Source organism: Siniperca chuatsi, linkage group LG17 (assembly GCF_020085105.1).
Source record: "Siniperca chuatsi isolate FFG_IHB_CAS linkage group LG17, ASM2008510v1, whole genome shotgun sequence".
Taxonomy (NCBI): domain Eukaryota; kingdom Metazoa; phylum Chordata; class Actinopteri; order Centrarchiformes; family Sinipercidae; genus Siniperca; species Siniperca chuatsi.
The window spans coordinates 9,908,097-9,921,119 of NC_058058.1; the positions used below are offsets into that span (position 1 = coordinate 9,908,097).

At 38.9% G+C, this 13,023-nt stretch overlaps 1 protein-coding gene across 5 annotated transcripts in view; it reads left to right on the plus strand.

Moving 5' to 3' along the window:
• LOC122864802 (oxysterol-binding protein-related protein 10) overlaps nt 1-13,023 on the plus strand; it is a 97,672-nt gene that overhangs the window by 5,474 nt on the left and 79,175 nt on the right. The window contains exon 1 of one of the 5 annotated variants that reach the window (XM_044172482.1): nt 4,856-5,656. The exons of 1 other annotated variant lie outside the window; for it this stretch is intronic. In XM_044172482.1, coding sequence (XP_044028417.1) covers nt 5,211-5,656 — 446 coding nt within the window. In that variant the 5' untranslated portion in view covers nt 4,856-5,210. Of the gene's footprint in view, nt 1-4,855; nt 5,657-11,984; nt 12,103-13,023 lie in introns of those variants that run through there. 3 more of the 5 variants (XM_044172480.1, XM_044172481.1, XM_044172483.1) reach the window with 3 other exon arrangements.

Consider the following 13,023-nt stretch of genomic DNA (forward strand, 5'->3'; position numbering starts at 1 on the left):
TGCACAGGTGTACTGTTGTGCTGAAACAGCAAAGGGCCTTCCCCAAACTGTTGCAGAAAAGTTGGAATCACACAGTATCATTGTGCGCTGTAGTATTAAATCAATAGTTTAACATTTTGGGAAATAGTTATTCACTTTCTTGCAGAGAGTTTGATGAAAAGATTGATACCACCTCTGTCTTATTGATCTAAACAATATAAATACACTCTGCACTTGTATCGGGCCCAGCATGTAGTTTTTCAGTCACATAACAAGCATCTTTGTTTGGGCTGCTTCAGAATGATGGGGCACACCACATTTGTGCCAATGGGATAATGATTTGATCAGATTTATTTATTCATATATGTAAAATTAGTCAGGCAGGAAACAGTCAGGCAGGAAAGGATAAAGGGGTGCTAACTTAGCACTACAGTAATAACAGTTTCATGGTAAGTCAGTGGGACACGAGTGACCTTATTTCCAGCTTCATGTGTAAAAACACAACATGCACTTAAACTCCCCGACGTGGGCATTGATGTTGGCTTGAGGCTGGTTCCCACATTGGTGTAAATTTGGGTTTGATCCTTGTGAAAGATACACTACATAACAGGGTAGCTGTTCATGGTCATTGTCAAACTCCTTAAACCTCACTAACCTGCGAGTGGACCAGTCATTATAAAGTCATGCTGTGCAGCCAAACATTGTTCAAACCCACAAAAGTAAATTTTTAAATCTAGTAGCGATTACAAAGTTTCCAAAAATACCAAATGTGTCAGGGTGATTTTTGGGGGAAATCTGTGTAAAATAATGCACAAGAGACCTAGATTTCCTTTTGAAGTGGTGCAGACACAAAGTATTTTTGAATAGTTTGAATACTTCACTCAGTGTAAACATAATATAGCTTCAATGAAAAGTTGGAACAAGCTGATGCAGAATAAATAGCATATGTGATATTGTCAGGTTTGAAAAAGATATTTTCAACCTTAAAGCTATTAAAGGTTAAAAAATGGGATGTTATGGGGTTAAAAATCCAAAGAAGTTCCTCTATAGACTGACATTTTTAAACTGAACACTTTTATCATAAAACTTTAAGTCACTATATAAACTAAGAAATGTGTTGCTATCATGCTACAAACAAGGCTGCTGTTAGTTCCTAAAAAGCTGACATTTTAGAGCTATTAGGTTTTAAAGTATCTCCTACTAGGCAGTAATGGCTCTGGTGCCGAGAGCGGACTGGTAGTGGAAGATGTTGAGGGCCCGCCTCGGGCAGTCACAGCTGCCATAAATCTGACTGGGCTGACGCAGGACTGTAATGGAGGAGATTGGTGCCGATGTCAGTGTGTAGTGTGTTGAAGAAACGTGTCAAATCACATCTCTGGGGAATGAGTTCTTTCGTGTTTTTACAGTGCTGAGGTGAGGAAACACTCACTTCTCTGCTGTGATGGTGGTTGAGAGTCCAAACCAAAACAACAACAATAACGTACAGAGAGACACGACTGACCTTGGTTTGTTTCTATGTTCCACTGACGCTGCGTTTACAAATAACAGCTAGATCAGATTAGCATTTCACCTGGTCTAATTGTTCCTGGCAACCATAGGAACTGAGATTATCTCAGGTCTTGCAGCAGCTTGTTCTGTTTCGGCAGAGTGATGGTGACTGAGGTAGCGATGATGCAAGTTTTTATAACATGGATCATAGTGATGAAGATGATTACGTGGAGGGGAGAGTGGAAGAAATGGTGACGATGATTTAAAATGTGATGATACTGCAGTTTGCAGAACAAAATAGAGAGCCTTAGAGAACTTCTGTAGCACAATGCAATCTCTCATTCAGCATTTCTTTCATCTGCCTTTGTGAAAAAATGAAGTGTGTTCCTGAGGTTTACTTTCCATATTCTAAGACAAGTTGGCATCCACCGCAGCACTTGCTATTCGAAATTGAAACCTTTGTTATTTTAATGAAGTTTAAGGATTAAAACTACAAGTGCAGCCCACAGACTTGTCTCTTTTGTCAAGCTGTGACATTTAACCTGTGAAGGTCTGGGCCTTATGGGAAATTGTGTTCGATAAAGGCCAAATAAAACCATAAATATTAAATAAACAACAATATTAGATCATTTTTCAAAAAACTACCATCCATATTTAAACATGTGAAGTGAGCCATATGAGAAAGGTTATGTTCCAAGACGGGATTTTTAGTTATTAGCATAGTTGCAAATTTCAGTGGGCTTTTAAATTAGGTTTTAAATTAAATTTCTTACTTCTGTTCCAGAAGTAGGAAATTTTTAGGTTTTAGGTAATGACTGTGGATTTTGTCGGCTGAAATTACGACTGTCGCCAACAGATTTGATCAGCTGTAGCTAGAAAGCAGAAGCTAATGCCAGGCTAAACTTCTTGAGCTGGTTGACAACTCCGTCTTCAGCTGACTTTTTAATGGTTTTTAGCTGATTAATTTTAAAACGAGAAGCCTGTAAAAGGGTCTTTAAATATGGATATAAATATGAAAAAAAAGATTGAGGCTGAAGCTAACAGGTACCAAAAAGTTAGCATCCTCACCCACTGATGATCCATGTAGAAGACATGTAAATAAAGAAGCAGCATAATTTGTGTATTGCAAGGTAGAGCTGGTTATCCCTAGTATTATAGTACAGTATTACATTATAATGTAATTTAAATGTTATTCTAACATAATTATTTGAAACATATTTGGACAAGTAACACAGTGTTTGTAACAGGAAGGTTCACTTTTACAAGAGAAACATTTTTGAGGATGAGAATGATCGATGAGATCTAACACAAGTTTGGCTGGAGTGTAAACTTCCCCAAACCAAACAAAGCCAGGACAGAGCTGCTAATGTTACTCTGATATACTAGCATCTGTGTTTCAGTCCTGAACAGGTATTTTTCTAACCTGTAACCCCACAAAATAAAATAATAAAGTTAGCTAATAACATGCCTTTGGGATGAAATAATGCAAGGTTACTACTGTAGGTAGTAAGCTAGTTAGGTGGGCATGCTAATGTTTGCAGCTTGCATTAAAGCAGATAAACACACAGTTTAATCTATTCCTCACACTTTTGCTTTTGTGTTTATGGTTTTGGAAAGGTGATAAAAAAGAAACCACCCTCCAAACTCTTTACATACAGAGTATGTCTCTTTCTACATGCCCATGCACATCGCTTCAACATGTGGACAGACCTGCCGTGCCTAGTTACGGTTGCTATGGTGTGGACAGTCGCTGTTCAGGGGCGGGGTTTAGCAAACAGTCAGTTCCTTTATATTGCAAAATGTACTTGATCAATTCCTTTTTCTATAATTTATATACATTAGAAATGGAAAGTTAATAACAAAGGCCTCAGAGTCAAACTGTCATGACCTCTCATAATGAAATGCAGCTGACCTGAGTCTGACTCTCAGCAGAAGCTTTTAACAAACCATTGACTGTCTGTTGCACTAGGATTTTTTTTTTTTTTTTTTTACTCTCTCGTATTGATCTTTTCTTTGTGGCTGCCTCAGCTGACAAGCAGCAGGAATCTATCTGCGCTCTGTTAAGTGTCCTATGGAGATTCATCGAGGCATGCCTTAAGTTGCTCTCCACAGTCTTGGCTTTACCTCTGCTTAATAGCCTTCAGGGCTCCTCAGTCTGGTCTTCATTAACATGTCCTTTTCATCCTGGTTGTCATGGTTGTGTGTATGTGTGAATAGGTTATATAATGCTTTGATGAAAAAAAATCTCAAGGACATATAACCATCTGGAAGCCCTCCCAAATGTATGATATTTAATTAATAAAAAGATATGAAAATTACATCCAGTTTTGATATCCGACAATGATCTAACTTCCTTATCTCCTTAACTGGCTGCATAAATATTATTAAGATAAATATTTTGTCTACATTTTCTTGTATCTTGTATATGACCATTGTTTTTTGTTATGTGATTATTTAAGTGTCTAGGTTACCTTCTTCCTTGTTTGCTTCTTGAAAAAAATGTGTGGATTGTTTGGTTAAATGGTTTGATGTTGTAGTTTTTAAATCCAGTATTTTCTAATATATTCTATTTATCTTTATAAGCTGGTGGACTGTGACACAATGATGGAAATAAGTCCAGGAAGCTATCCCTGACAGTCTAATATCCTTTTATTTTACTAATGTATTATTGGAAAAAGAAACAAGATTAAGGATCTGTGAGCCTATACAGTACTACAGTGGTGCGTGGAGCTAAATGCTAAAGTGAGCATGCTCACATGTTTAGCAGGTATAATGTTTATCATGTTCACCATCTTAGTTTAACGTGTTAGCATTTGCTAATTAGCACTAAAACAAAGTACAGCTGAGGCTGATGGGAATGTCATCAGTTATGGAAAATTTAATATTTTGACCTGATGATGGCGCTAGATGAAAAGTTAAGGGATCACCAAAGTTATGAATGTCTGAACCAAATTTCATGGCAATCCATCTAACAGATGATTTCAGTCTGGACCAAAGTGGTGGACTGACCGACAGAGTGCCACTTTTAGCCACTCTAGCAGCGTGGCTACAAGTGTCGCAGAGTGTTGTCAATAAACCAAACCAGTATGCACATTGTCACTTGTTTAGTCTTGTAAATTTGTAAATCTTGGAAATATAGTGCACCATAGGATAATCTTTTTGTTGTTGTTGGGGGGCGCACACACACCTCTAACTTGTGTAATAGTAAACGGAATATCTTTGGGTCTGGTGACGGCCCCGCTTGGGTTTTGGGAAATGATTTAGCAATAAGTCGAGCAAACAATCGACAGATCAATGAAATGTGAAAATTATTGTTAGTTGCAGCCCTATAGTTGGGCTGCATTGCCTTTATAATAATAGTATGGCCCCCACTTGCAAAACCAAACCTACGCCCTTGAAAATATTATAAAGAAAGTCTCTATGTGTATCAGCCTTATGAGTCATCTAAGGCTTTTCCTGCTGGCGTTCGCAGTATTTATTTATTTATTTATTTCTTGGTTACTTTTTTTTGGTACGATGATGTGTATAATAAGATTGCATTGTAACATCCGGGGGCTGGTCCAGAGTGGAGTGGGCGTGTCTGCGCGCTGCTCTCCCTTCCTACCAGAAGAGCGCTGGAGGAGACCCACTGTGCCACACAGCCGCACACTGCAAGGGAGCGAGCAGGACACGAACACCGCCGAGGAATATGTCCGCTTTCTCACGCACCGAGGGACGCTTAAACCACCGGCGCAGCGCAGTCAATGCATATGCACGGCCTCTGCTTTAGTTCAGCAGACACACATGCCCTGTTTACCATTTATGCGCTGGTGAAATCTTCCCTGCTGCTGCTTCTGGTCCAGCTGCTGCTTCTGGTCCATCCCCGTCCCCTCCTCCCCTCTCTTCTTCCTCCTCCTCCTCCTCCTGCTCTCCGCCGTCCCGTCGCCAGGATGGACAAGACGCTCTGCAGTCCGCATCCCGGGACCAACAAAACCAACTCTTCCTCGTCGGAGCGCGGGAACTCATCGTCGAGGAAGCCCGGGAGGACCGGGTCACACAGCCCCGGCTCCGGTTCTCTGGGCGGCCCGGCTGGAGCGGGAGGCAGCCGGGGCGCTGTGCTGGGGAACAGCATGAATTTGCAGCAGCGCAAGAGGCAGCTGGAAGGAGTGCTGAGCAAATACACCAACCTGATCCAAGGCTGGCAGTACAGGTAAGGACGTGGATGGAGTTAGATGGACAGAGGAGAGGGGCCGTCAGACACGATTCACTTTCGGTTCAGGTGTCAGATGGCTTCGTGTTGTTATTTGCCCCGTCCACGTTGCACTTTTACCACCACGTCACCGTGAGGGGGAGGAGAAGGGGTGAGGAGGTGAGGGGGTTTAAGTCCAAACCCTGCACTCGTGCTTGTAGGCCTGCTAATGAACGACTTAGTTGACTATTATGAGGTAAACAAATACTTGGAACTACGATATCAGATAATATAATTTACAGAGATACCAGTTTAACTAACATCACAGTCCTGCTTTAAATCTTATCTTTTTTATGTTTTATAATGTTCACTTTTGGTTGACATTGTGTCAGAGATGTGTTGACCCAAATCTACAGTAGTTTTTGAGGCTAGATTTAGTGGCGGTGGTGTAATTAAAGCTGAAATGGCAACTGTTTATGAACTGGTCAATCGTTTAAGTAATTTCTTAAGCAAAAGTGCCAAAAAGTGTAAATATTCACTGGTTTTCTTTGTCCTCTATAATAGTAAACTGAACATATCGTTGGGTTTTGAACTGTTGGACAAAATAAGCAATATGGAGACGTCCAACTTGGGCTTTGGGAAATGATTTAACAATAAATCTAGAAAATAATTGACAGATCAATGAAATAAATAATTGTTAGTTGCAGCCCTATAGCAACAAACATTAGACACACGTCTCAGTATTATGCACCCCAGTATATGGCTGCAACTAACGATTATTTTCATTAGCGATTAATCACTTGATTATTTTCCTTATTAAATGATCAATTGTTTGGTGTAAAACGTCAGAAAACTGTGACAGATGCCCATCACAATATCCCAGAGACCCAAAGATATTTAATTCACTATAATCAAAAACCAGCAAAGGCAGGAAATTCTTACATTTGAGAAGCTGGGACCAGACAATATTTGACATTTTGCTTTTCTGTCGAACGACTAATCAGTTATTCGATTAATGGTTTCAGCTCTACTCGATTACAACTAGAGCTAGACCAATCAATCGTCTGCGCTGATATGTTGGCCGATATTTGGGCCAATATTAGCGTATTACAGACATGTCGTTATCGGCGTATGCATCGGCAGATATGTTTTTAATGACCAAATTTTGAGGGATCCTTACAAAAAATGTTTGTTAATAATAAATATTGGCCGATATATTGTTATTGTATTTTTTAAATTCTCTAATATTGACATCAGTATAGGCCTCAGAAATCCATTATCAGTTAGGCTCAAAGTACAACAACTGACAGCATCAAAAAACTACTACAGAGCTGAATCAACAGCTGTCTGACTCTGTCAACTAAAAGTGATTGTCATAAGTAGAGCTGCAACTGACGATTATTTTTATTATCAATTAATCTTCGGATTCTTTTTTCAATTGATTTATTAATCATTTAGCTTACAAAGTGTCAAAGAGAAAATGTTGAAAAATGCCCATCACGATTTCCGAAAGCCCAAGGTGGAGTCTTCAAAAGTCTCGTTTTGTCCGACCAACAGCTCACATCCTCACAAATGAGAAGCTGGAACTAGAGACTGTTCAGTATTTTTGCACAAAAATTATTTAAACGATTAATCGATCATCAAAACAGGTTTTCTGTCAGTTTTTCTGTCGATCGATGAATCGACTATTCGCTGCAGCTCTAGTTATAAGATTCATAAAGACTGGATTCATTGTAGGGCTGTTTTGATTGTCTACAAATGCATTTCTGGGTTCACTGAGTACATATGTGTACGCTTGCTTGTGAAATTACCTTATTGCTTTATTTTATTGCTTCAAACAGATATTGTGCCCATTTCCTGTGGCTGTCTGATGTTCTGTTGCTCATGAAGCACTGCAGCCACTCTCATAATGAAGAATATCTCAGCAACAACTGCAGAGATCACAGCAGTGCATTATTGTGTGACTGTACTTCATGCAGCATTCATGGGTTCATTCCCTGCCCTGTCCGATTTACTCAACTCAGATGCTGCCGAAAACTGAAAAAGTAGTTTTCTGAGAGCTATGAGTGAGTTTTTAATTTAAAAATATTACTCAAGCCTACACGTGTTGTTGTTGTGAGCCACATATGAAACATCTGGTTTGTGGTTGGTTTTTTTGTGTGTGTGTGGAATAGAAAGCCTTTTCTCACGAATTTCCTGTAAGCTGTGAACTCCTGTACAGTTAACATGAATTATGTAGGCTTTCTTCTGCAGTAGTGTGATTTGGTAATGAAAGGAGTTCTTTTGTTATATGGACACAAAAATAACTGACTTATAGCGTCCCGTTGTCGCTGTAGCGGTGCTGCAGAGAAGCTGAGACTGTAGTGTGTACGATCTGGGCTGGAAGCCAGTGTATGTGAGAGGGGTGGGGTAAGGAGGCGGAGGTGGAGAGAAAGGATGGCTGCTCCCTGCTCTCCCGTTAAACTTGACAGGCAGATGATGCACTGAACTGCATCTTGATATGCACCCACAGGAATACCTGGGTGGAAGATTCATCCTGGATTAAAAAAAAAAAAGACACACATGTTCATTTCATTGGTATTGATCAAAAGAAATCTAAATTGTGTTTGACGTTCATGTGGGATTTGTTGTCTGTCACCTCTGCACACATAAACACACACAAATGCAAACAAATATATCGTAGTAAATAAAGTGCAGGGTGTTAACAGCAGGATTGTGCTGATTTGTAAGCTGAGTTGTTATCAGGAAGGGTATTAAAGGATCAGGTTGTTCCTTGGGGTGATGATACCTGTCCCGTTTCAATTTCAAAGTGCCTGAAGGCGAAGGTGGAGAGATTCCTTTCGGTTCATTGCCTCGAGCGAGCGCCATGGCCTCAAGCTCAAGTAAATGTGTAGACACAGATAGTGAGCACTGACTAAAACATCCTGAAAATGTAACCCGAAAGTGGAAAGCCCATAAACCCTGATTTGTTACATCGTTTTATTACTGATTTGTAACGGTAACTTGACATTTTTTTAGACATTGCTGTCTCCTTTGTTTTACAATACTCTGTGTGAGAATTAAAGGCATAATCAATCATTTTAGCTTTAAATACCAGACATTTTCATATACATTATTAAAGGGTTTAACTTCTACATGAAAAATAAAAAATTTTGTTTCTCAGCTTAACAAAATGAAAATAAAGAAAAACAAAAACAAAATTGATGTAAATAAACTTTAACAACATCAGAAAACATTAAAGATCAAAATTATGTTTTCTTGTGTTAAGTTGTCTTTCTTGTCCTGCTAAACTGAGTAATACGTCTTCTATTACCCATTTTAGAAGTGAAAGCAGGTTTCAGTCTTGTGGTTTACATTTTTTGATCTTTTGTTTACATTTGTTCATAGATTGTGCTTTAAAGTAAGAAACAATACACTACAATTCAGTTTTCCATTAGTCTCAGCTGGTTCTTTGTTAAAAATGACTTGTAATAGGCTTTTTCCAAACCATCAGTGGAAGGGGAGAAGACTCTGGACAATCCATCCTTTCTCAGCTTGTGTTCAACATTTACAAACAGCTAACATTTTGCCTACAGCATTTATATATAGAAACATTTGAAGGAGGAGAGGCCGTGCACCAGTGGAAGACGATATTGGAGTAATTACAGTCGTTAGTCACGTTCCAATATTTATCACATGGCGAAACGCATTGTGTGTGTTTGGCCGGCGGTGTCGTGGTGGGAAACAGACCTGAGTGGAGCTAATTCTGCCACTGTGTGGGTGGCCGATTGTCAGTGTGAAGTGCCGTTATGTTGTGTGTGTGTGTTGGAGAAAATGTGCTAGGTAGCCATTTTTTGTTTCTATACATACATATACATACTATACTTGTGAGGACATAATGCATTCCTTAACCTCAAGAACTGACCTTAAGGATAATTTAAGTTTATTTCAACTTATCATGTCATATTTTTGAGGCTTTTCTTATTTTTAGTTGTATTTTTTTTCAGTTTCTGTTGGTAATAATGACAACATTGTACTCACCAAGTTAATTGCTGGAATGCAGAATCATTGCGACAACAACAGTGCATGACCCACTGAATGCAGTGTGACTTGAAATGTAGTTCAATCCTATTCTTTTCTATGGAACGTGAGTAAATCGCCTCTCAAAGCCTTGTGGGACAGCAGGCGATACAGAACCAGTGACACGAACAAAGGGAGCAGTCAAAAGTTTAAAAAAAAAAACTTAATGCAAATGAGGACATATTTCCCCTAGAAGCTGAGTTGACAAAAAAGTGATGCAGTAGTGCACCAGGATTTGAAAACTTTTTTCCTTCTTTTTAAAAACAACTTTATTTCATAATTTCAATGAATAAGTTGTATTGAGGAATACAAAAACAATTGAAAAAGACAAATATATATATATATATATATATATAAAAATAAATAAAGGTACATATTATTTAAAAAGCAATATAGACAAAAAAAAATAAACAACCAGGGGTGATTTAAACAAATTAAGGAAAGAAATTATTATTATTATTACAAACACGTTTTTGTTAACAGAGGATTCAATAGTTTTAACATGAAGTTCAAATTCCTTTAAGAAAACAGAAAATAAAGGTTGGTTACCAGAAATTTGCATTTATGTATATGACATTTGGCTAATAACATCAACAAATTTGTCAGAAAATTTTGTTTTTCTTTAGATCTGTGAAAATACCAAATAGCATGCTGTGGTGATACAAAAAGAGATTCTAGTATCCCTATTTTGTGTGTTCTTTGCCTTTGAGAATTCGGACACAAACAAACGAACGGCTGCTTGGCACAAAGTCATGTAAATTCTCAGAGAAAGTTGGAAGTCGCTTATTTACACAATGTTTGCTAACGAGCAAGCTACTTGCTAACTAACTCACATTGTGATGTGTGTCGTAGAAAAGGTTTCAGTCGTAGTCATCTGGACACTGTTTTCAGAATCAAGACGTTTCGGCTCCCATCCGGAAGTCATTCTCAATTGTGAGAAAATGGGACAATTGGGAGAATGACTTCCGGATGGGAGCCGAGATGACTACAACTGGAACCTTTTCTACGATAGAACACTCCTGGACGAACGAGGGACTACACCGTCTTATTGTGATGTATGACTACTTAGTGCTCTGCTTAGTGCTGCACTAGAAGATGTTCATGATTAATCTGTTTCATGATTAATAGGTTGACTCTACATTACACAGCCTCGAGGCTCCCAGACCAAACATTTAAGTTGCCGAAGTCTTTTTTTACACAAACACACACATTCACTCACATTCATATACACGCACTCAAAACATGTTTAACATACATGCATTGATTGGATATTATCCATGCAGAGCCTTTTATTACAGATACAGGATTCATGCAAGATTCAACTGTTGGAGCTTTTGTGACTGTAATGTAAAGCAGTGTACAATACAGGACCTGCAGCGTGTGTGTGTTTGAATGCCATTAACTGGTCATGCTTAGTGTGTGATAATTCAGGTTGAAGTTAGTTGTTTTTGTTGTTGAAGCAGATCATAGGCTTTTGGTTGTGGATGGCATTTCAAAGCTGGTTTCCAGGGTGATAATGGTGGAGACAGACTTACTTTCAAAAAGCAAAACAAAAAAATAGACCTTTTAGAGATTTATTTTCCAGCTGCAGAGGCAAATGAGGTCTAGCGTTCACTGTTCATGCAGGGGATATTGCTCTGTTGTTAGTTCACAATCTGGTTTTCATCTACTCAGCCTGATGAATGTTTGTGCATCATATGTAGGTATTGCAACATTTGCATGCAGATCACAGAATACTAAACATTCAGACACCTCTCATTCTCCCTTTTCAGATATCACGTTGTACAATACGAGTCTGGATCTGCAGGGATTGCTACATGTGTAGATTCTAAATTTATGTCATCCTAAGCGGTCAGCAGGGTGGGGAGTACATTGTGAGGGATGAATCATTTCTTTGCAGATGTGCTCACTGCTGTGTGCTGCTTTGATCAAAGCTGTGAGTCGGGGTAATGCGGCTCTGGTGGGCGTCTCGGTGGCACAGAAGAGGAAGAAAACATAGGGTGTTTGATTTCTTGTTGCTTTATTTTCTTGAAGTCTGGTTAGTATTTTGCTGCTCTTTTTTAGAAATTTATATATATATATATTTGAGGTGACTTGGGTTTGTCTTTGCTGTAGTTGGTTGGTTTGCTAGTTGCTGTAAAATCAAAGTTTTTATTTAAGGAGTTGACAAAACAATCTCTACTCAAGGTCCACTTATTTGTTCTGAGCTTGCAATTGTATCACACTGTCCTCATCACCGGATTGTAGCACTGGAGTGCTCAGTTGCCATGGAACTGTAGATGTTCAAACTTTCCTAGAGGTGCCCACAATGATGGAAAGTTTAAGCATCTACAGTTCCATGACAACTGAGCAAACTCAATCTGCAGATGAAGACCATGTGATATGGTCCAAAGCTCCAGAGCAACAGAGTAAGTGGACCTTAAGTTAAGATTGGTTTGTCAACTGCTGTTTCCAAGGTCAGGAATTAACTGTCAAGCTCAGTTGTTGCAGTAGTTTGATCAAAGCTCACACTTGAACCTGCATCAGTGACGTTTTTGTGGTTAACATTGAGTCAAATCTTTGTAAAGTCAAAACGGTCCATATGTAGTGTCAAACCCACTGAGAAATGCCCCTCAACTCTATAACTTTTACCAGCTTTTAGTTTAATGTTGAGTGATGCCTTTTTCTCATTCATAGTTGTCTTTTACATTATTGTTCCTTACACATCACTGCTGCAAGGTGAGAAGTTAAACCACTGGAGGTCAGCAAAAACATTTTCAGAGGGTGTTAAATTACTCTTAAATGGCCGTCTTGAACGCGAGGTCACTCTGGCTTTTTATGGTGTATCCACTCATACGTTATCGCATTAGTTTCATCATTTGCGTTATTAGATAGCGAATTCTGCTTCCTGTTTTATAACATCCGACAGTGAACAAGCATTGAATGACAGGACGTTAAGTTGTTGTTAATCGTTTAATTCCTGTTTGCTGGATATTCATTTATTCATCCGTGCAGTTGGCATGAATTGAAATGAATGCCATTAATCCACTATATCTTTATATAGTAAATAGTTGTTTGCTGCTATATTAATGTTCAGAATCTCATTTACAGAACCTTTTAAAGGGGGGCATCACTGAAAGGAGCCGTTTCCAATAAATAAGCTCAGAAAAGCCAAGTGTAGAGAGAGCCCAAGTGAATGTGTGGCTGGTGAAGAAAGTCAAGCATCAAGTAAGAAAAAGACCCAGATTCCTCCCAGGAGCTGGTGGAGACCAAATTTGAGTTTAAAAAGCCAGCAAAATTAATTTAATCTCCAATGGGATGTTAATGTTGCTCTGTGTCCGCTGGATGTG